The 20,573-nt window shown below is 36.0% G+C and overlaps 2 protein-coding genes across 12 annotated transcripts in view; both read left to right on the top strand.

Annotated features, from left to right (window-relative positions):
• cadpsb (Ca2+-dependent activator protein for secretion b) overlaps positions 1 to 12,779 on the top strand; it is a 94,509-nt gene extending 81,730 nt beyond the window's left edge. For 8 of the 11 annotated variants that reach the window (XM_077198179.1, XM_077198183.1, XM_077198182.1 and 5 more), the window contains 8 exons: positions 2,908 to 3,063; positions 3,194 to 3,341; positions 4,239 to 4,313; positions 4,411 to 4,494; positions 4,684 to 4,716; positions 4,826 to 4,933; positions 8,494 to 8,598; positions 11,444 to 12,779. In XM_077198179.1, the coding sequence (XP_077054294.1) occupies positions 2,908 to 3,063; positions 3,194 to 3,341; positions 4,239 to 4,313; positions 4,411 to 4,494; positions 4,684 to 4,716; positions 4,826 to 4,933; positions 8,494 to 8,598; positions 11,444 to 11,620 (886 nt within the window). In that variant the 3' untranslated portion in view covers positions 11,621 to 12,779. The remainder of the gene's footprint in view (positions 1 to 2,907; positions 3,064 to 3,193; positions 3,342 to 4,238; positions 4,314 to 4,410; positions 4,495 to 4,683; positions 4,717 to 4,825; positions 4,934 to 8,493; positions 8,599 to 11,443) is intronic. The other 3 variants (XM_077198186.1, XM_077198185.1, XM_077198184.1) reach the window with 1 other exon arrangement.
• A 1,122-nt stretch (positions 12,780 to 13,901) lies between these two features.
• On the top strand, positions 13,902 to 19,652 carry cplane2 (ciliogenesis and planar polarity effector 2). Its single transcript, XM_077198174.1, has 5 exons — positions 13,902 to 14,084; positions 14,248 to 14,400; positions 17,566 to 17,690; positions 17,787 to 17,923; positions 18,955 to 19,652. The coding sequence occupies exons 1-5, from the start codon at positions 13,979 to 13,981 to the stop codon at positions 19,190 to 19,192; spliced, it is 759 nt and encodes a 252-aa protein (XP_077054289.1). The 5' UTR covers positions 13,902 to 13,978; the 3' UTR covers positions 19,193 to 19,652.
• The last annotated feature ends 921 nt before the right edge of the window (positions 19,653 to 20,573 follow it).

The raw sequence follows: 20,573 nt of genomic DNA, 5'->3' as shown, positions 1-20,573 counted from the left end.
GGTTAAACTGTGATGGTGAGATCTGGATTGCAACCCAAACCTACAGTCAAGCAAATAGTTTTTTATTCAAATACAATCCATACAATATATCAAGTAGTATAGATGGCTTTAAAGCTAGGACACACTGACTGAGAACCATTCATTTTCGACTAAAACCATAAGTAAACAACTCATAATGGAATAAAGCTCTTTTTGATATCATGGGCTTTAGTCATCCCTCTCATTTCTCCTCTTAGTATTCAGTTATTTGAAAAAAGTGCTTAGATTTTTCATTCCCTATTTCTGACCAATGCCATTGTAGTCAATATTTAGCTACTATTTTATTCTCTTTAGCAAGGGATTTCTAAAAGTGGAACATTAGGCTTCGTTGATTGTTTATTCAGAAGTACTGGTAGAATCATGTCAATGGTAAGAAAAAATGTTCTTTGAGAACAGCGAGACAGAAAGGTGTTCTAAAACAGTAAGAGACATTGGGGTTTTTTTTTGTGTGGAAGGTACCAGTGGGTGTGGGTTGGTAGAACTCCCTGCCTGGTCGTAGCTTTGTCACTGCGTTGGTAGCTGATGCTCTGAAGTAGAGGTTACTTCAGTGTAACTGGCATCCAAGGCAGTAGAAACTAACACCCAAAGAGTTTAAACATCAGAGTGGTCTTCTTTTTCATCAAATACACTAGAACCCCATCACATTTACAGTTGATCACTGAATCATACCCATTTTAATAAGGAAATAAAATTTTCAAGCTCACTTCATACTCTACATTTCTTGAACCTAATCAATTCCAAGATAGCAGTATGATTCACTCTTATGTTTTTACTATAACCTGGCCTTTAGTAATCTGGTAGTAATCTGTCTACTCAGGATGGCAGCGTCCTCAAGAGTCGACTGCATGGTGTGTTTTGATCTTGGGAGCTCCTTTAGTCTTGGTGGGCATGGGTGGTGAGAGAGAGCCTTTACCTACTTTAATTATTTTGCTTAAAAGTATAGTTCGCCCAAAAGTGAAAAATCATTTAATCACTCCATGTCATTCCAAACCCGACTTTTTTTTTTCCTTCTGTGGAGCACAGAATGTAATACAATGAAACTCATTGTTTTGGACCCCATTGACTTTCAATATATAGACAAAAATATTCTTCAAAATATCATCTTTTGTGTTCCAAGGAATACATGAATTTGGAATGACATGAGGGAATTTCCATTTTGGGGTTGAACTCTTTAAGAATTATGTTATATATAATGAGACATCTTTAACATTAACTCCAAGGAGTATTGATTCTCCTACTAGGTAACCAACATGTCATTAAAGGAGAACTCCGAGCAATTTTTAAGTTAATCTTGATCGTACTTGAGAGTACTGTCTATAGAAAAAAAAAAGAACCGGATTGGTGATTGCAACACGGAGCTGTTCCCGCAGATGCCCAGAGCTCCCACTCAGCTAAAACAGCAGTTATGGGGGCATATACATAAAGAGTGTTTTTGTGCCTCTTAACAGACACAAAATGTAATTAAAATGCCTGTCCAACATGAACAGGGCCCTTACATGTGAACAAGACGCGTTTAGCAACTTAGCCATTGTTTAAATTCACCTAAATAGTGTTATAGACGACTAGCTGTAGTCTCGTGCTGAAGTCCCATGCAACTCAGTTGTAGCCAAAGGTAAATAGCAGTGTGTAGGTGAAGAAGAAATGGTTCGTGTTTGTGTCGTTCGAGGATGACTACACAGACACAACACAGCGCCCAAATGGAAGGATAAATAAAGTTTACATTACCTCCACAGTGGTTGCACAGATCTTCGTCCATGGAATCACTTTTTTCTTCAACCGGCCCCGCTGTGTTGTGTCTGTGTAGTCATCCTTGTCAAAGTGTTCGCTGCAAATGCGGTAATCTTTAGCGCGTAGTAGTACAAGTACAAGTTGTATGGGAGTTTGCGCATCAAGTTGTAGTACAACTAGACACAACTGCAGAATCTCGAGATCATGGAAAGGAAGACAATGAAAATAAGTTCTTTTATTTTTGCATTCTGTTGCCATAATTCGGAATGGCACAAACGCGAACCATTGCTTGAACCGGTTCATTGAAACAAACTGTCCGAAAGAACCGGTTTCGCGGAAAAGAACCGGACTTCCCATCACTACTATTTACCTTTGGCTACAACTGAGTTCCCACGGGACTTCAGTGCGAGACTACAGCTAGCCGTCTAAAACACTATTTATGTGAATTTAAACAATGGTTGTTGCTAAACGCATCTTGTTCACATGTAAGGGCCCTGTTCATGTTGGACAGACATTTTAATTGCATTTTGTGTCTGTTAAGAGGCACAAAGACACTCTTTATGTATATGCCCCCATAACTGCCGTTTTAGCTGAGGGGGAGCTCTGGGCATTCGCGGTCGCAATTCCGTGTTGCAAGCACCAATCCGGTTAGTTTTTTTTTCTCTATAGACAGTACTCACAAAGGTATAATGATCAAGATTAACTTAAAAATTGCCCGGAGTTCTCCTTTAAGAGCATTGGCTTCATCTTAAAGCACCATCTTGCTTAACGTCTGTTAGTTTGCAACTTTACCTTTGCAAGCCGTCTCTCACCATGACATTCCCAGACCCCTCTCCTTTAGAGCTAGTTGACAGAGCAAACTATGCATGAATTTTGGTCAGTCCTACAAGGTTTAATAACCATGCAAAAAAGTTTATTAATGTGTTTTGTAACCACACCAATCTTTTATTTTGCCATGCACTGATTGTGCAATCACATTCCCTATAAAGTACTCATTCCATTTCTGAGGGTCAAACTTTAAGACTGCCAGTTGGTGTATGGCTAAAATAAAGAGATCTTAAAGTCTTAGATACTCTGCATCTTCCTTAATACCTGAATATCTTGAACTTTTGACATCTAATATCTTACTATACCTGGCAGTAATGGCTCGGGAACATCAGAAGATTTGTTCTGGAAGTTGGATGCCCTACAGACCTTCATCAGGGACCTACATTGGCCGGAAGAAGAGTTTGCCAAACACCTGGATAACCGTATGAAGCTCATGTCTAGTGACATGATTGAGACAAGCGTTAAACGGTAAAATAGTATCTCGTAACTAAACAGACTCAAAATGATTGATGGTATGAAGATTTGAAACGTCTGTTAAATATGAATGACATTTAATGCAAGATAACTCCTCTATTTCACACACTTTGCTGGTCAACAGCACCAAGGGAGCGTTTGAATCGAAGCTGACCAAAAGCAGCCGTTCCACAGACTTTCGCATCCCATTGTCCTTATGCACCATGTTTAATGTGATGGTGGATGCCAAGGACCAGTCTGCAAAACTTTGTGCCATGGAAATGGGCCAGGAGGTAATTGGCAGAACTTTTTCTGATTGTTGTGATTGACAAAAGCTTGATCTATGTTGGTACTTTCACATATCACATCATCCTCAGGAATGCCAGAAACGTTATGCAGTTGTTTATTAGAATACTTTCATAGAATTGGAAGTTCGTCTTTTCCAAAAGAGTTTTGTATAATAGGCTATGTGACCCTGTACCACAAAACCAGTCACATGGTCAAATATTTTTGAAATTGAGATTTATACACCATCTGAAATAAATATGCTTTCCATTGATGTATGGTATGTTAGGATAGGACAATATTTGGCCGAGATACAACTATTTGAAAATCTGGAATCTGAGGGTGCAAAAAAATTGAAACATTGAGAAAATCACCTTTAAAGCCCATTTCTGTTTGCGAATGTGTCGCATTCACTCATAAAAATAAATGTTTTATATATTTACAGAAGGAAATTTACAAAATATCTTCATGGAACATGATTTACGTAATATCCTAATGATTTCTGGTATAAAAGATAAATCGATAATTTTGACCCATACAATGTATTGTTGGCTCTTGCCACAAATATACCCGTGCGACTTATGACTGGTTCTGTGATCCAGGGTCACATATGTCAAAAGAACTATGAGTGAAATCATATTATATACATATTTTGGTCTCCATTAATTACAATTTCATGTTTGGTCAACCTCATTAGTTAGTATTTATTTTGCGAGGCTGCATGTTTTAATGTGTAAACCAGTATGTTTAGTGACATACAAGCATTAATTTGGTCATAGGCACCTGCATCTTTATGATAAATCTCAATTTAAACAAACAGCTGTGCAGTGAACATGGCTACAGCTGTCTTTATATATACACTGTAAAAGCTTGTCTGAATATTTAAACCTGTCTTCAACTTCTAGAAACAGTACCACTCTCAAATCGATGAGCTTATTGAAGAGAGTGTAAAAGAGATGATTTCTCTTTTGGTGGCAAAGGTACGTTTTTTGAAAAAATGGCTGACATTACTGGATTGTTATAAGTCTAGTTGAACTGTTTGGTCAATGAGTTATTGGTTTTGTGCCACCTGAACAGTTTGTGGTCATTCTGGAGAGCGTACTTGCCAAGATCTCCAGGTATGATGAGGGAACCCTCTTCTCCTCCTTCCTCTCCTTCACAGTAAGAATCTCTTTTATATTCTAGTACAATTCTTGGACAAGTAATTGTTGTTAATCTATTTCTGTATTTCAATATGACAGTGTTACTGAGCTTTACTTTATATACTGAAAATGTCTTTAGGTGTTAAACTTATTTAAGAGGAGCAAAAAATTCTTATTGTACCTTGAAGGAACTTTTTATTCATTTCAGGTGAAAGCCGCATCAAAATATGTGGATGTCCCTGTGAGTATTAAAAATTCAACATACTGTACATTCACTGATATTTCTCCTTTTTTTTTCAAATCCATTTTCTGCCAAACTAACTTTTTCTCTTTACTTCCCCCTTCTACAGAAACCAGGGATGGACGTTGCGGATGGCTATGTGACCTTTGTCCGTCACTCTCAGGACATTCTGAGAGATAAGGTCAATGAGGAGGTGTATATAGAGAGATTATTTGATGTAAGTAAGATGCCGTAGCCGCCTAACAAAGGAGGGCCCATCCAAAATGTGGGAAAACAATGGGGCATATGAGGGATAAGTCACATTTTGAGTGCCGAGCCTGGAGATCTTACATCCAGACACATAAGTCCAATCATGACCTGAAGCTTTCAGTCAGCTCCCTAATGTCTCATTGCTGTGACTTCCTGTTCCAGCTCTCTGTGCTCTGGTGTTTCATTAGCCAAAATGCATTGGACCTTTGTGCTCTGGTGTTGTCTTAGCTAACGTTCGTTGGACTTTATGCTCACAGCAGTTTCTTGTTTAAGAGGCAAAGTATCACCAAGTGGATTATTTATAAGACAGTGCTCTCAAAAGTGTGAAATGTATTTAAAACCCAAAAATGTGACATTACACACTATTTTTTACATATTTTTTTTTAAATATTAGCAACATCGCTGACACAAAAATAGCTTAGAGAAATAAGACGACATATTCATAATCATTTATTTTTTGGTTATACAATTTTTTTATTAATAGAAATATGTAATATAATGATAATTTTACTCATACTGTAATAAGGGATTTTCAAACCAAAGCAATTCAAGCTTGTAATATCGTTTCATGTTTTTTGCAACTCCAAAAAAACAATTCCTAACTGCTTTAATCAACTTTATTTGGCGAGTTTTCTCAGTAAATATTAATATGCAGCTAAATCAATGCCCTAATTTTAAATATCAACTGTCACAGGGTATAAGAGAGCACTGTTCGATTTAGAAAAATAATCCTTTGTGATTTTGTGAACATGTGTCTTCGTTACACAATGGCATACATGTGTGTTTATATATTTTAATAAGAAATGTAATAGATGTGTGGACAAGTGATTGTTTTGGATAAGTGAGTGTGTGTGAGGGGTTTGTCAGCGTTTTTATTATTATTATTATTATTATTTTGTTTTCTGTTTTTGTTTCCAGTATAAATATGCATCTGAACATTTAGTTGTGTATCATACCATACTGTAATGAGATGTGTGTATCAGAATATTGTGGGAAAAAGTTTGTATGTGTGTGCGTGTCTGTTTGACTGTTAGGAAGAGTATTGCATAACGTTTTGCAGCTTTACTTGCTTGTGTTTGAGGCATTTGTGACACACATCTTATGCATGCCTGTCGGATCTGCCTTTTTATTTAAAGTTCAGTGCTTGTTATGTGCAAAGTGGGTTTTTTTTCTCCACACTAAGTTTGCAATAATGCAGCTAACATCCAACCTCAAAGACCCACAATGAATCTGGCATGTTTTTGCTCTATACTTTCAGTCTGGCCCTGTTAAAACGTCGTCTTAAGAATTCTGTCCAAACTAGTCATCATCAGTGAAAGGCTTAGAGGCCTGAAATCATAAGCAATTACTAAAATAGTAAAATCTAGAATGGTAGCTTCTATGTAGTAACAATTGATACTGAACATTTTAAAGGCAAGAACAGAATAGCAGATGCAGGTTTTTGAAGGTAATGATTCCCTGAGTCATTCCAGTTTGATTTCTTGCTTGGACATTCGCGTCAAAACAGACTGAAACTGTGGAACTTCGTACGGTTCAGTGTGGTCTTATGAGGTCAGTTGTCAAAAGGCATATTCAGCTGAGTGCTGTGCTTCAAAAACAATTACCAGGATTGTTTAGTCACTGTTAATTGCTAATTCAACTATCAAACTTACATTAAGGGTTAGATTTTATTTTTTTAAAACCACTCACCCAAAGGGTTCAATTTTAAAGCGTATGTAAACATAATTTGTACTACATACTGAAAATAGACTTTTTCGAAGTTGTAAAATAAATTTTACAGATTATTTTACAAGAAAATACTATTTTAAGTCTAATTCAGTGTGTTACTTGCTGTTTCTTTGTAATTATTTGTGAAATTAGCAATTTCTGAGTGAAACGTTTCAATGTAAATCCTACACTAAACATTTTTCGGTTTTCAGTGCATGGACATGAATGATAGGCTACTTAAAATTGAATGGCTTGTTATGGGGGGACACATATTTTGGGACTAGAGCATCAACGGGATCTACAACCCTCTATCTTACAAGCTGAATATATCTCTCTCAGTATTATGGTTTGAATGGGGAACCATGGCATTTTTTGTTTTGTTTGTTTTTTGTAATATGCAACTTGTTTTACAAATTTTGGTTGCATGCAACTACATTTCTGTACGTCTGTTATATCATTTTCATTACATTCTCCCTCTCTAAACACTTTGTACTCACGTTATCCTAACCCTAAGATAGCATCCTGACTCATTCTGCATTCCTTCTAGGACAAAGTGGAACTTATCTCTAAATGTCCTGATGTTTGATCACATTCTGTCGAGTGGCATGAGTTCTAATCAAATAATCTTCCTGTGTACATCTTCTAGCATGACCCACCTCGTAAAAATCCCACCTCATGCACAAACACACACAGCTCTCAGCCCTGTACACTCACCTGCACTCTCTGCATGCACTGCACGCTCTGACCAGTCACCTCTTTGAAGAGGACAGGCCAAAACAGAAATCGCCGATCAAACCATCGAATTACCCTAATATGACAAGAAATCTGATTTAATCCACATAGTGGCATATCAAGCAATCATTTGTATGATACGTATAAAAATAAACATGAATTGGCAAGCCTTCAGTTAATCAGGAAAGGCTATTTGTACCTCTTGAGAACGGATTATAGCCCACTTCAAAACTCCCAGTTTGATCTGTTCACATACAGTAGGAAACAGCAGTTCCTCTTCGAGATGATAGTTTACATCATTCATTGAACCACACATGTGCTGTTCTCTTTGAACTACAAAGCATTTAGGTCATTCTGAATAAACATGGTTATCAGATTTAGAGATTTACACAAAGATAAATATGGTTTAAGATAACAGTACAACACTTTTGCCTGCAAGTGCCGTATTCTCACTTTTTTTTTTATTCGTTTGTTTCTGAGAATTCTGATTGTGATTGCATTAATTTTATTTATGCATTAATCTTGGGGAGTTGCTTTTGGGTTCTGGGGTGATTTTTAAACTTTTTAATTTACAGTTATTCATACACGAGTGCTATTTTCTAACATTAAGTATGGTTAATGGTGAAATTGGGGGGGGGGGGCGAATTCTCGTTTGGCTTTTAAAATCTAAAGACTTAAGCTTAAAAAAAAGCCTTATTCAAATCATTTTAGATAACCAGATTTTTTGAAGTCGTTTGAACCTTAAATGATGGGCTAAATTGTAAATGTAGGGCAGATTAAGTAATTGTTTTATTATTAATTATGCAGTTTCCTAATGCATGATTTATTTTTTCAGATGGTCGTAGTGCTGGCTCTTGAAATTAATTTCAAATTGTCTGACTAACCTTGGTTCTAAGTGAGGGTGTGATCTTTTAAATGTTGGTATTAGATGTGTGTGTACGAATGGTGTGCGTCGGTTCGTGTTTTGTAAGATTAATTATGTCTGCCTGTGTGGCTGTTACTGTACGTCTTACACATGCTGGTCTTTTGCATGCGTTTGTTTGTCTGTCTGTGTTTTGCTGGAGAATGCTGTGTTTTTGTGCTTTGCAGCAATGGTATACAGCCACTATGAATCTGCTGGCGACCTGGCTGACTGAGCGCATGGAACAACAGCTCCATGTCTATCAACTCAAAATCCTCATCAGGGTTGTAAAGGTATTTTTCTTTCTAACTTACATGGAAGTGTTTATGCTCTGAAGCTGGAGTGATATGATTCTAGTCAAGGTAAAACCACAACGTCTAGTTCTAGATTTCAATCTGTGATTTGGGTCTTGCTTAGGGATGCGCAATATTGTCCCATATCGTTTATTGTCCGTTTTTTTTTATAGATGTAGGTCTACTGGATATTTGCTATATTGTAGATATTAAATTATGCATGCTCATTTCCCCTGTTTTTACATTTAGATTACCTTTGCTGTAATCTCTATTAAAGAGATAGTTCGACCAAAAATGAAAATTCTGTCAGTATTTACTCACCCTCATGTTGTTCCAACCCCGTAAGACCTTCGTTCATCTTCCGAACAAGAATTAAGATATTTTTGATTAAATCTGAGGGCTGGATCACTCCGCCATAGGCTTCTTAAAGGATTGACACTTGTCAGCCCCAAAAAGTTATTAAAGACATTGTTAAAATAGTCCAAGTCACTACAGTGGCTCGATCTTAGGTTTATCAAGCAACGAGAATACTTTTTGTGCGCAAAAACAAACAAAAATAACGACTTTATTTCAACTATTCATTTCCTTCTCTGTTACCCCTTTTCCACCAAAGCGTTTTGAGAGCCGGTTCGGAGCCGGTGCCTGCGCGCGAACCAGTTCTTTGTGTTTCGACAGCCAAAGAACCGGTTCTCGGCCAGGAAAACTGGTTCCAAAGCGGCACCAACTCTTTGCTGGACTAGAACCAGAGAACCGTTCTTTTACCGTGTCATGCTTACGTCGGGGGCTGGGGGCGGGTTTAGATGTGTCCTAAACATCTTTTCTGACCGCAAAGCCAGGAGAAACATTTGCAGAAACACGATGTAGTCCGCCATTGTAATTGTTATGCTTGAAGTTGGCGCAAGCGTTTCTAGCTTTTTTAAAAAAAAAATTATTGAAAACATTATGTAAGCAAAGAAGAAAACAGTCACAAAATAGAACAAATAAACGGAGAGAAAAAAAGACAAGACAGTGTACATAACTAATCAGAAAAGATTACATATCAAAGGAAAAGATTAAAAGACTTACATATTTCAATTGTTTTTAAAGCCTTCTTGGTTCACGAGTTAGAGATAATCCCAAAGTAATGTTGTACTTGCAAGCGTTTCTAGCTGAGACGTAAAGCAACGTACACAGTGACGTAACGACGTCGTTCGCTGGGCGCTCTAGAAGTGGAAAAACAAACAGGTTCTGAGAAGGTTCGCAAGTTGAACCAACTCCGAACCAACTTTGAACCAGCACCAGTTCCGAACCCGTTCTTTTTTGGTGGAAAAGGGGTATGTGGGCCTCTAGTCAGTTAACGGTAACACTTTACTTGAAGGGGTGTACATAAGACTGACATGACACCTTCATAACCATGACATAACATATGTCATGAATATGAAGTAGGGTTTATGCATGTTTATGACAACTGTCATTAAGTGTCTTTCGCTCAATAATGACATTTTGAATGCAAATATGACATTGTTTAAGATGTCTTTGTTATGACACCTTGACATAAACCATAACATCATAACCTGTCAGTGTCTTTGTCATGACAACTTGACATTAAATTAAGTTAAACTGGCATGTGGTTGGTTTTGACATTGGCTGTCGTGAGGCCATTATAGCTGTGTCATGAATATTTTTCGTGACCTCAACTACAGTGGTACAAATTGAATTTGTCATTAAACAGTTATAATGGCCTCATGACAGCCAATGTCAAAACCAACCACCTGACAGTTTAATGTAATGTTAACCAATAAAGCTAAGTGGTTTCTTAAGTTTGATAATGAATCTGCTATGTCATGTTTATGACAGGTTGTGTTGTCTTAGTAATGTCAAGTTGTCATGACAAAGACACTGACAGGTTATGATGTATTGGTTGATGTCAAGGTGTCATAACAAAGACATCTCAAACAATGTCATATTTGCATTAAAATGTCATAATTGAGCGAATGACACTTAATGACAGTTGTCATAAACATGCATGAAACTTCCTTCATATTCATAACATGTGTCATGTCATGATTATGAAGGTGTCATGTTAGTCTTATGCACACCCCTTCAAGTAAAGTGTTACCCAGTTAACTTAGTGTAATAGCGTAGAGCTACGTCACACGTAGGCTCACTATTGGCCGATGCTGGTGATGTGTGTGATGCGTGACGTACAACAACAGAAGCTTACGGTGTTAAACTAGTGAACTGACTCGAGGCCCACAGAGAAGGAAATGGATAGTTGAAATAAAGTCGTTATTTTTGTTTTTTTTGCGCACAAAAAGTATTCTCGTTGCTTGATAAACTTAGGATTGAGCCACTGTAGTCACTTGGACTATTTTAACAATGTCTTTGATAACTTTTCGGGGAACAAGTTTCAATCCCTTAAGAAGCCTATGGAGGAGAGATCCAGCTCTCAGATTTCAGATTTATTGGCAGCAGTCTTTTAAATTTAAAATTCTATTGGAAATGCGCTATGTTATATTAAATATTAAATTATGCATGCTCATTTCCTCTATTTTTAGATTACCTTTGCTGATGTCTAACACTGACTTAAAGTTAAGCTTAATAGTAATTTTTCCATTTTTCATACTGTACTTTATAGCGTTGTGCTTCCTAAATTTACATTTTAAATGTGAAATTAAAAATAATATAGAATTTTAATATCATCTTTTTATTTGTATTGTCTAGAATTTATTATCTTGCATCCTGTTCTTGTTTGACATTATGGGTATTATTCACCATTCGGGGGCAAATAATCTGATAGTGTCTGAAACAAAAAATACAGTGCTTAAGAAAGTACAAAGCCAGCTGATATCTCTCATTCTTATAGAAAAAATACCGAGATTTTAGGCTGCAAGGCGTTCTTGACTCTACACTGAACAGCAAGTCGTACGATACGGTACGGAACCGGCTGACCCTGGAGGAAGCCACTGCCTCTGTCAGGGAGGGCGGCATGCAGGGCATCTCGATGAAGGACAGCGATGAAGAGGACGATGACGACGATTAGAACATCGAGCCATCCGGTGCCACCCACCACCCTGAACCTGACCCATCTACCCAATCCAACCCAACCCTACCCTACCCCAACACTTTAAACTTAGCCTGATTACGTAAGATGCATGTAACAACTCTGATTACCCAGTTAGCCACTCTAGGATTTCCCCCCATCAGCTCGAATTGCCCACAAATGAAGCTATAAAAAAACAATAAAAATCAAATAATTGTACTAAAGAGTAAAAAGAATGTTGCAAAGACCATGATTGGCAATTTTAGCTGTGTCATGACATAATAAAGAACAACAAACTAGCACCAGTTTTTCCAACTCATTTATTTGAGGAATTTGTTTCTATGTGTTCCTAAGCAATATGGAGTACCATTTGTTTGATAATGTCGAGTGAGATTATTAGGTGTGTCCTTGTCCAATGCGATAACATATATGGCGCTTTTTTGACGTACTCTTACATACATTAATGGTACATTGTTGTGAAGATGAGTGTATGGACCCTTTTCTTTGTCTTGTCTGTTTTTAAAGTGGATGCCAACTGCTTCGAAACTAAAAATGAACCACTGTATTTAAGTTCAAAACTGTTAACTGTAAATGTCTTCTGTGTCTGCTCACTTCCATTGTACTTTTTCCTTATTTGTGTCGAGGCTCTGTGGCCCTATGTTGCAAATATCCAACTAGCCATTGTCTCACAGGCATCTTAAAATGAAAATGAATTGGTATTCTAGAAATGCAATATTGTCATACCTCCATTTTGATATCTCATGGAGACGTCTTATAATTAGATGTCAGAAATGACAACAAAAACGGCTACATTTTTGGTTTAGTTTCACTTTTACAGAGGATCTCTATCCATCTATCTCTTTTTTTTTAAGTTTGTATGTCCAATTAAAGCCATTCCCTTTATGTAGATCTGTTGAAATTGCTATGTGCCATTTTTTGGGGTCTCACTATTATTTTTGTATATACAATGCTGTACATTGCATTCTGAGCCATTGCTGCATGCCTGTGGGATCCACTTTCTCCAAAAGCTTTTTTTGTTTTGTTTTTCTGTGTCAATTAGCTGGTGGATTCATTCTTGCGTTTGCCTTATCAAAGCCAACAGTTGTAATATGCAAGAGCTGTGGCCTCTCAATAAAGATAACATGATGTACTGATTTAACTGTAGATTTTGTTTCTTCGTTTTGAGTGTCTGAATGCAGCATTTGGATTCATTATTCAATGACCCATTTCATTAGATAATATTAACCTCTTATTTGTCCCGTTTTTATTGACTTTTTTCATAGCACATATTTTATTCCAAAACTTACCCCTCAAAATTCCTCCTGTGAAATCCGTTTTGTAATTGGACAGTGCATTATCCTTGTGTCATGTTTTAAATTACATAATTTACTGCCCTATTTTATAGTATAATCTTTTAATGTGTAATTTTGATCAAACATATCGTTGGAATGCTCTGAGAAGGTTACATTTGGTGAATATTCTGTGATAAAAGTGACCATTTGTGACAGGACGCATTTAATGGAATGTGGGTGTCACCCAGTGGCTATATTTGGTATAGACCTTATTATTCTCAGCAGCTCCATGAAAGCGAGGCTGTGAGGCGTAGACTTGCCGTGTTTTCAATTGCATCCGCAGTCAAATGTTGTAAAGCTCCTAGATCACTTGCTCATTTTGTCTGGAGATTTTTATAGGCTACTGAAATTTCTTGGAAAATATTTTTTTTTCTTTTGCAGTGTTTCGTCAGCAGAACAATCCAAAAAACATTAAATCACAGTACAAACCACTGAAGAATTGCATGTCTATCCTTCACTGCCTCGCTTTCATTCCCATTTAAAACTCTGTGAAAATCCATAGTGTCTAAAGAAAATCTCATTCGAACCTCAATTGTGTTTTTGTTTTTTTTACATAACATCAAACCTAAATTTTGGAACACAACTTGGTATAGCTTTGATTTTATAGTAATTGTAGAGTCCAAATTATATTTTTAATACAGGCTATATCTATTTTCATTTTCTATTTAAATAAAATGTTTAGTTCAGTAGCCACATTTTTTTTACACTTTCCTTTCCCCCCACTTTTTCTTTAAAAAGAGACGACTGTCCAATTTCACTAATAACCATTTAAAGTAGAATTTTCACGTCTATGTTCAAAAAGGGGGAGACCGTTATCAGGTTAAACTTGAATGTAATTTTTCGGGTTTTCCCCTTATTTTTTTTACAGTCTGGTATTTCCTCATTGGATAATGGACTTTTATTTTGACGTATTTTATATTGGCGTTTAACCTAGTTGGCTTCACGTTCGCCCATGATAATATAATGCACAGTAGTCTCTTCATTTATATAATTTATACAAATTAAAATGTCTATCCCACCTGGATCCATAATCGTGTCGGGCTGGTACCACTGTGCAGACAGCAGAGAGTTTTTCAGCAAAATACTGCATAAGAAGAGACGGCGAAAGTTTGGTAAGGATGATTACCATGGATACAGAAGTTGGCGTCACTGTACATTGGGTCTGGGATTTCTTATTGTGGAACATCTAATGAAAAGGAAAATAACAACTAAATGGAATATAGCCAACGTATTACATTTTTTATAAATGATGTGGTTTTTATACATAATGTAAAGGGCTCTTGGAGGCTCCGATGATGCCTCCTCATATGAATGTGGACATCGTTCGCTACAAGGTTCTTATCTCGGGTAAAAGTGGAGTTGGGAAGAGCGCTCTTGCTGCCCGTCTCGCTGGCCTCGAACTACCCAAAATGCATTATGAGACCACAGGTAAACAAACCAACACATTTAAAGTAGTTTGTAAAAAACAAAAACAAAAAACTAATCATTAAATTCATGCTTGACTACTTTTAATAAATTAGTTTAAAATGACAGTGATCCATAAAAATCGATTATTTTGAGCTTGGGGCGACCCGCCCACACATATGGGTCATTCCTGGGATTCGGTAATATTTAAACTTTCAATAGGCTACTTCAATTTTTTAACTACATATAATTCATTTTCGGAATGCCCCACATCATTAGGCACATATCAAACCTCAAACAAATCATATTTTCCCCACATCTGGCATAAAGACCTTTTATTATTAATAATATTATTATTATTATTTCAAAAACTCCTTTTATTCTCAACTCTGTAACGGACCAAATGGAATTGGTTTTAAAAGGATTTTACACAAAACAAACATCTACCGACTACTCATGTGTCGTGTCCCTCATAACAATTTAATTTAAGTAATAACTACAAATGTAACGTTTATGATAATGTTCATATTTGTATGGGACTGAAGTTTAAAATAGACCAATTGTGTGTCTTTTTATTTTTGTAAAAAAAATTTTTATTGTGTTAGTACTTAACATGTCAGGTGGCAATCAGCAATAAATTCCTTACATTTTAATCGCCTTCCCAATTTTTTCCAAAAAATATTAATGTGACAAGGTTGAGAATACTGTGACGGGGTTGAAGACTATAACAGGTTTGAAGGGACATTGCCTTCAATTTTATATTGTGTCTCTCTCTCTGTAATATTGTGCCCTTCTGTCTGGTCCAACATATCTGCATACACAACACTGTCTTTCTGCTGATGTGAGTGCCATTTCTGACATGCTTGTCAGTGTTTAAGTTGATACATTACTTCAAATATTCAATTTAGAACAAATTTATCGGTTGTCATAATTTTGGTAAGTATATCTTTACTGAAACCATGACTATTTTTTTCTTTTCAAAGTATTCATAAATGAAGTGGAGAAACTCAACCCTGTCAAAAGTTTTCAACCCCGAGTATATGAATACTCAACAATGAGTATATGTGAGTGTGATGGGGCCACTGCTCCTCGTGTAGTGTAGGAGAGTATACCATATATGGCAGTGATAAAATAAGTACAATATATACTTATGGATTAAAATCAGATTTATAAAAGAAACTAATTTCCCATATTAACTTTGTGATGGGGTTGCATTGTTAAGCATGTACCCTCCCTAAATATAATACGCCTTAAAAATATGAATAAAAAAGTATGATAGGCTACTACTTTTACATCTTCTACACCACTGTTAAAGAGATGTGAATGATGTCACATATGGCATAATTATGTCACTAATTTAATATAGGCGGAAAATGGTTGGTGTAAAGTATGGACTAGTGGTTCTTTTTAGGATGGGAACACTACAGAAAGATTCCGGCCAGAGAATCTTTTATCATCTTTATTTCCAAGATCAGGATGCCAATATACAATTTCGTATAATTGAGTGTATGTGGTCTAAACAGTGAGAAAGAAAAGAAATAATGCAATGGTAATAATAACTGATTAATAAACAAATAAAGGAATACTATACTATGCATTGTCATCATTCACAACAGTACAGTACAGAGAATAATAATTGGTATTAATCCAGTGCTACAGAATATGTCACAATATGCCTTTTAATTAATATCTGTACAGCTGCACCTTTAAGTGGCTATGCAGAATGACACTATATCACTATAACACTCGATGCAGGTAGCACCAAATAAACAGTAAATACACTGCACCCGAACGCGGAAGCATATTTCTAAATAACACAAATAAGGTCTACATCGACAAATAGAGGGCTAATTATTTCACACAAGAAACATGTCGCATATTACATCACACATGACTACATCATGTATCATGACTACACTAATTAATTAGTCACGCAGTTCAACAAATAAAACTAGTTCGCATGAACATACATACATTTAACTACATTCCTTACAACGCAGTATAAACATACAACAATAGTAAGAACTTACTTGCTTTTCATAAAACGCACACAAAAGTAAAGAAAGGGGTTTCTGAATCTCCTCTCATCATCACTGAGCACGAACAACTGAGCCATTCGCATGCGCTGCATTTTCTCTCCATGTGCAGTTCACGTGATCGAGTGTTCGAACGCACTTAGGAAACCTCAGCGCTGAACAAATAGGCTTTCAGACAGTTGACATGACATAGTATGGAGCACTTTATAGTATGTTTGTTATAACATATCTTGCATTTATTTAGAAAAATATTTTTCACAAGAAAGTAACACAATTGAATACTTACAGTATTGCCAAAAAGTATAGACCATGTGCACATTTTGTTAAATATTTTCTAAACAAATTAAGTGAAGTGCATCAGGGACATGTCAAAATGCCTAGAGTAAGATGGAAATAAATAGACATTATTTTATGATTAAAATAGTTTTAAAGCAAATAATTATTTTTATTCATAATAATGGACATACCAGTACAACTAATGTGAAAAGCTTTTAACAATTAATTTTGGTGGACTGAAATATTACCGAATCCCAGGAATTATCCATATACATAGATGCCTCATTAGCGACCGTTTCTATTGGTCACTATACGTAAACTGTACGCCACATTGGAATGGTCAAAGATGGTCCGTGAACATTCAAGAGCAAGTTGACTGTGCGCCTGCAACCATAAACACATGTATAAATCTCTATATTTGCAATAGACTTCAGCCGATGATTTTCTTAAACTAACACAATACAACAAGACAAAAGTGTCAGCTAGCATGACACTAAAAGTTACCATAGTTTAAAACCCTGTAATATTGAGTTAATACATATAAATACACAAACCAACAGATTCTCACCTGTGGAAATTGAAATGTTTTTGCAATGTTGTGGCATCATTGATTCTTACTGTAAGTGACGTTCCAAGATGACGTGCACCAACGTATCTGTATAGTGGTCGAATGTGTATACATATCTATTGCTCACTAATGGTGGCCTTGAGATGACCAGCCACATAACAGACCTATTGTAATAAGACACTTCTAGTGGTGAATTAAATTAATAATGGATGATGACAAATATTCTTGCATTGGTAATAGAGAGTTATGCTGTCAGTACGCATCAATAAAAGAACATCAGTGATCACTGCCTGTCATTGCTTCCTCTAGGCATAGAGACAACAGTGGTCTTCTGGCCTGTAAGACTAAAGGACAGTGGCCGTGTGCTGTTTTTCCGCTTTGAGCTTTGGGACTGTGGGGAAAGTGCCATGCGAAGATTTGACCACATGTTACCTGTGAGCATCTCCAGCACTTACATAGCCTTAAAGCTACAAATTCTATTTCACATTTGAGTAAAGGCTGTGATGTTTATGTCAGTCTTCTCTCTTCAGTCATGTAAGGAACAGGTGGATGGCATCCTTTTCCTGTTCTCCTTCACTGATCGTGGCTCCTTTGATGATCTTTCAAATCAGATATCACGGATCACAGAATCTTCAGATCGAGTGGTTAAATTGGTGGTTGGCTCCAAGTATCCTTCAGCTTTAGCATCTATTTACAATCAAATTAATATGTTGCAGGGTTATTATAGTTAACTATATATATATATATATATATATATATATATATATATATATATATATATAATTAGGGCTGGGAAAAGATTAATCGCGATTAATCGCATCCAAAATAAAAGTTTGTGTTTACATAATATATGTGTGTGCACTGTGTATAATTTTTTTGTATAAATATAAATACACACACATGCATGTATATATTTAAGAAATATTTGCATGTATATATGTATACATGCATGTATGTGTATTTATATATACAAAATAATTATACACAGTGCACACACATATATTATGTAAACACAAACTTTTATTTTGGATGCGATTAATCGCGATTAATCTTTTCCCAGCCCTAATATATATATATATATATATATATATATATATATATATATATAAATATATAACTAAAATATAATTTGGGCCTGGTTTTACAGACAAAGCTTAGGCCCTATTTACACCTGGTATTAAGATGTTGTGATTTGATAAGATGATAAGATTTGTTTTGGTCAATCTGATTTCAAGTGGGCGATGCTAAATACAGGTGTAAACGGGGTCTAAAATGTTTTGAGCTTTTCCACTTTCGTACACTTCCATAAAACTCAACAAAATTACTAAATATTTAATGCCTGGCTTCACAGTCAGGGCTTAAGCCTAGTAGTCCCAGACTAAAATGCATGTTTGAGCTGTCTTATCTGAAAGCAACTTGCTCTGTCATATCTTAAAAGATGCATACCAGTAATCTTTTCTGAAGGCACATTCATAAAAGCTTCTTCAATGTCCAAACTGAACTAAGGCCTAATCCTGGCTTAATCTAAGCCCTGTCTGTGAAACCAGGAATAAGTTGAAAATGGAAAATATAAAAATAAAAAATATTAATAAAATCTATTATTGTATCTTAATTATACTAAAACTATCATTGCTATGTTGTTGTAACATCATAAAGGTTAATTGTTATGTGACATTGTCTTGGCCCTTAACAGTGAAGATTTGACTTATTTATGCACACAGACGTGACAGAGAGAGACATAGCAGATTTTCAAGAGGTGTGGGGTCTTCCGGTCTTCCGAGTGGGAGGTGATGTGAGTGCGGGGCTTGGTGAAGTAGCGCCCCTCCTAAATGCTCTTGCAGAAAATCTGTGGCACCAGGACTGTATGGCTGCTTCAACTGTCTCCATCTCCCGACAGGCTGCTCTTAGAGAAACAGGCTCAGATATCATTGTATAGCTTGTATGTGTGTTGTAGATCAATTTCACATGTATTGGTCAGTATAAGGCAAAATTCATGGCTGGACTATGTTGCTATGGATATACCCTGAATACCCAATTACTTGAAGTATTTTTTGGTTTCTAAATGCCTACAAGTTTATTAGCCATTTCAGTCCAGTGACAAGTGCAAATATCTGTGAGACAAGAAATAGTCTTTTAAATGGTGATACAAAATGACACAAAATTAGTCTGCTTGTTGTTTCACGTCAGCTGCAAGAAATAAATTGTTATATCTATATATTCATAAACCTCAGATTATATATATTGAAATCAAAAAACATTTATTTTTTTGTTTATTAACCCAAATTATGACAATTAAAGTAACACAGTTTAAAGGAGAAAACAGATTCAAGTTCCTAAAATGCTCAAACATACACCCATGCATTACGTTTTCACTTCTTTGATTGAATCCATGATTACCGGGCCTTTTGCTGTGTGTTTTTGGGCTTTAATACTCAACAAGCCACCTTTCCCAATTGAAGATGTGACTGACATCGGATCCACATCAGCAGGGAATTGGCACTTCTGACAAACAGCATCCACAATTGTGCCATCTGATGCCAACTGATTCATCAGGTAGGGAAAATGGAAAAGACAATAAATTAAACCAAACATAATAACTTAAGAACAAAATAAAATAAAAGCATGCATAGAGATTTCAATCCTATCCAATACTAAATTATCTATTGAGCCATTAGTTTATTTTGCTTACCTTTTCTGCACATACTTGTATATAATTATTGGTGGAGGTTACAATAACTTCTTCTGGTGCAAACTCACTGACATTCACTGTGAATATATAAATATCTCCAACAGTGCAAATTCCCCCCTTTGAAAAACAGATCATGGTTAGGTCTTTATTAATATGTCCATTTTGTTAGAACATTAAGAGGTCTACAAACACAATATTTAAAGGATTCTCCTTTTTTTTGTACAAAACTTACCTTCGAATCACCACTTGCCATTGTAGATTTATTTGGTTAGAAAGGAAACAAAGGGTCCAGCTCTTTAGTTCACTTAAGATTCTGTCTGCTGTGTAATCAGTAAGCTTTTGATGCTCAATTTCTGAGTGAAATTGTCTAGATAGAACAATGTGATGCTTACTTTTATACCACAGCCTGGTTTTGGGTGAGGCTTGTATGATGTCTATGTGCAGAATGTATCATATAATAGAGAGAAGATTCATTTTGTAGGATGATAATAATATCCTCTGTCGGGTCAGCACTGCATTAGAATATATATATATTTTTTAGAGAATAGCCTACCTTAGAAATTTGGAACAAAAAGGGTATAATGGTAAAACTAAACGATATATTGATTGATTTCAAATGTGGGATTTG

This window comes from Siphateles boraxobius, unplaced genomic scaffold (genome assembly GCF_051911475.1).
Source record: "Siphateles boraxobius isolate OS27281-9 unplaced genomic scaffold, OSU_SipBor_1 41, whole genome shotgun sequence".
NCBI classification, from domain to species: Eukaryota; Metazoa; Chordata; class Actinopteri; order Cypriniformes; family Leuciscidae; genus Siphateles; species Siphateles boraxobius.
This window is presented reverse-complemented; position numbering and strand designations above follow the sequence as displayed.

What these genes read in the sequence shown, in the direction of transcription:
- cplane2 (XM_077198174.1), top strand. Translation starts at nt 13,979, where the DNA reads ATGTCTATCCCACCTGGATCCATAATCGTGTCGGGCTGGTACCACTGT. An exon ending in GATTTGACCACATGTTACCT is followed by an intron (nt 17,691 to 17,786) that starts GTGAGCATCTCC and finishes TTCTCTCTTCAG; the next exon opens with TCATGTAAGGAACAGGTGGA. An exon ending in AAATTGGTGGTTGGCTCCAA is followed by an intron (nt 17,924 to 18,954) that starts GTATCCTTCAGC and finishes TTAACAGTGAAG; the next exon opens with ATTTGACTTATTTATGCACA.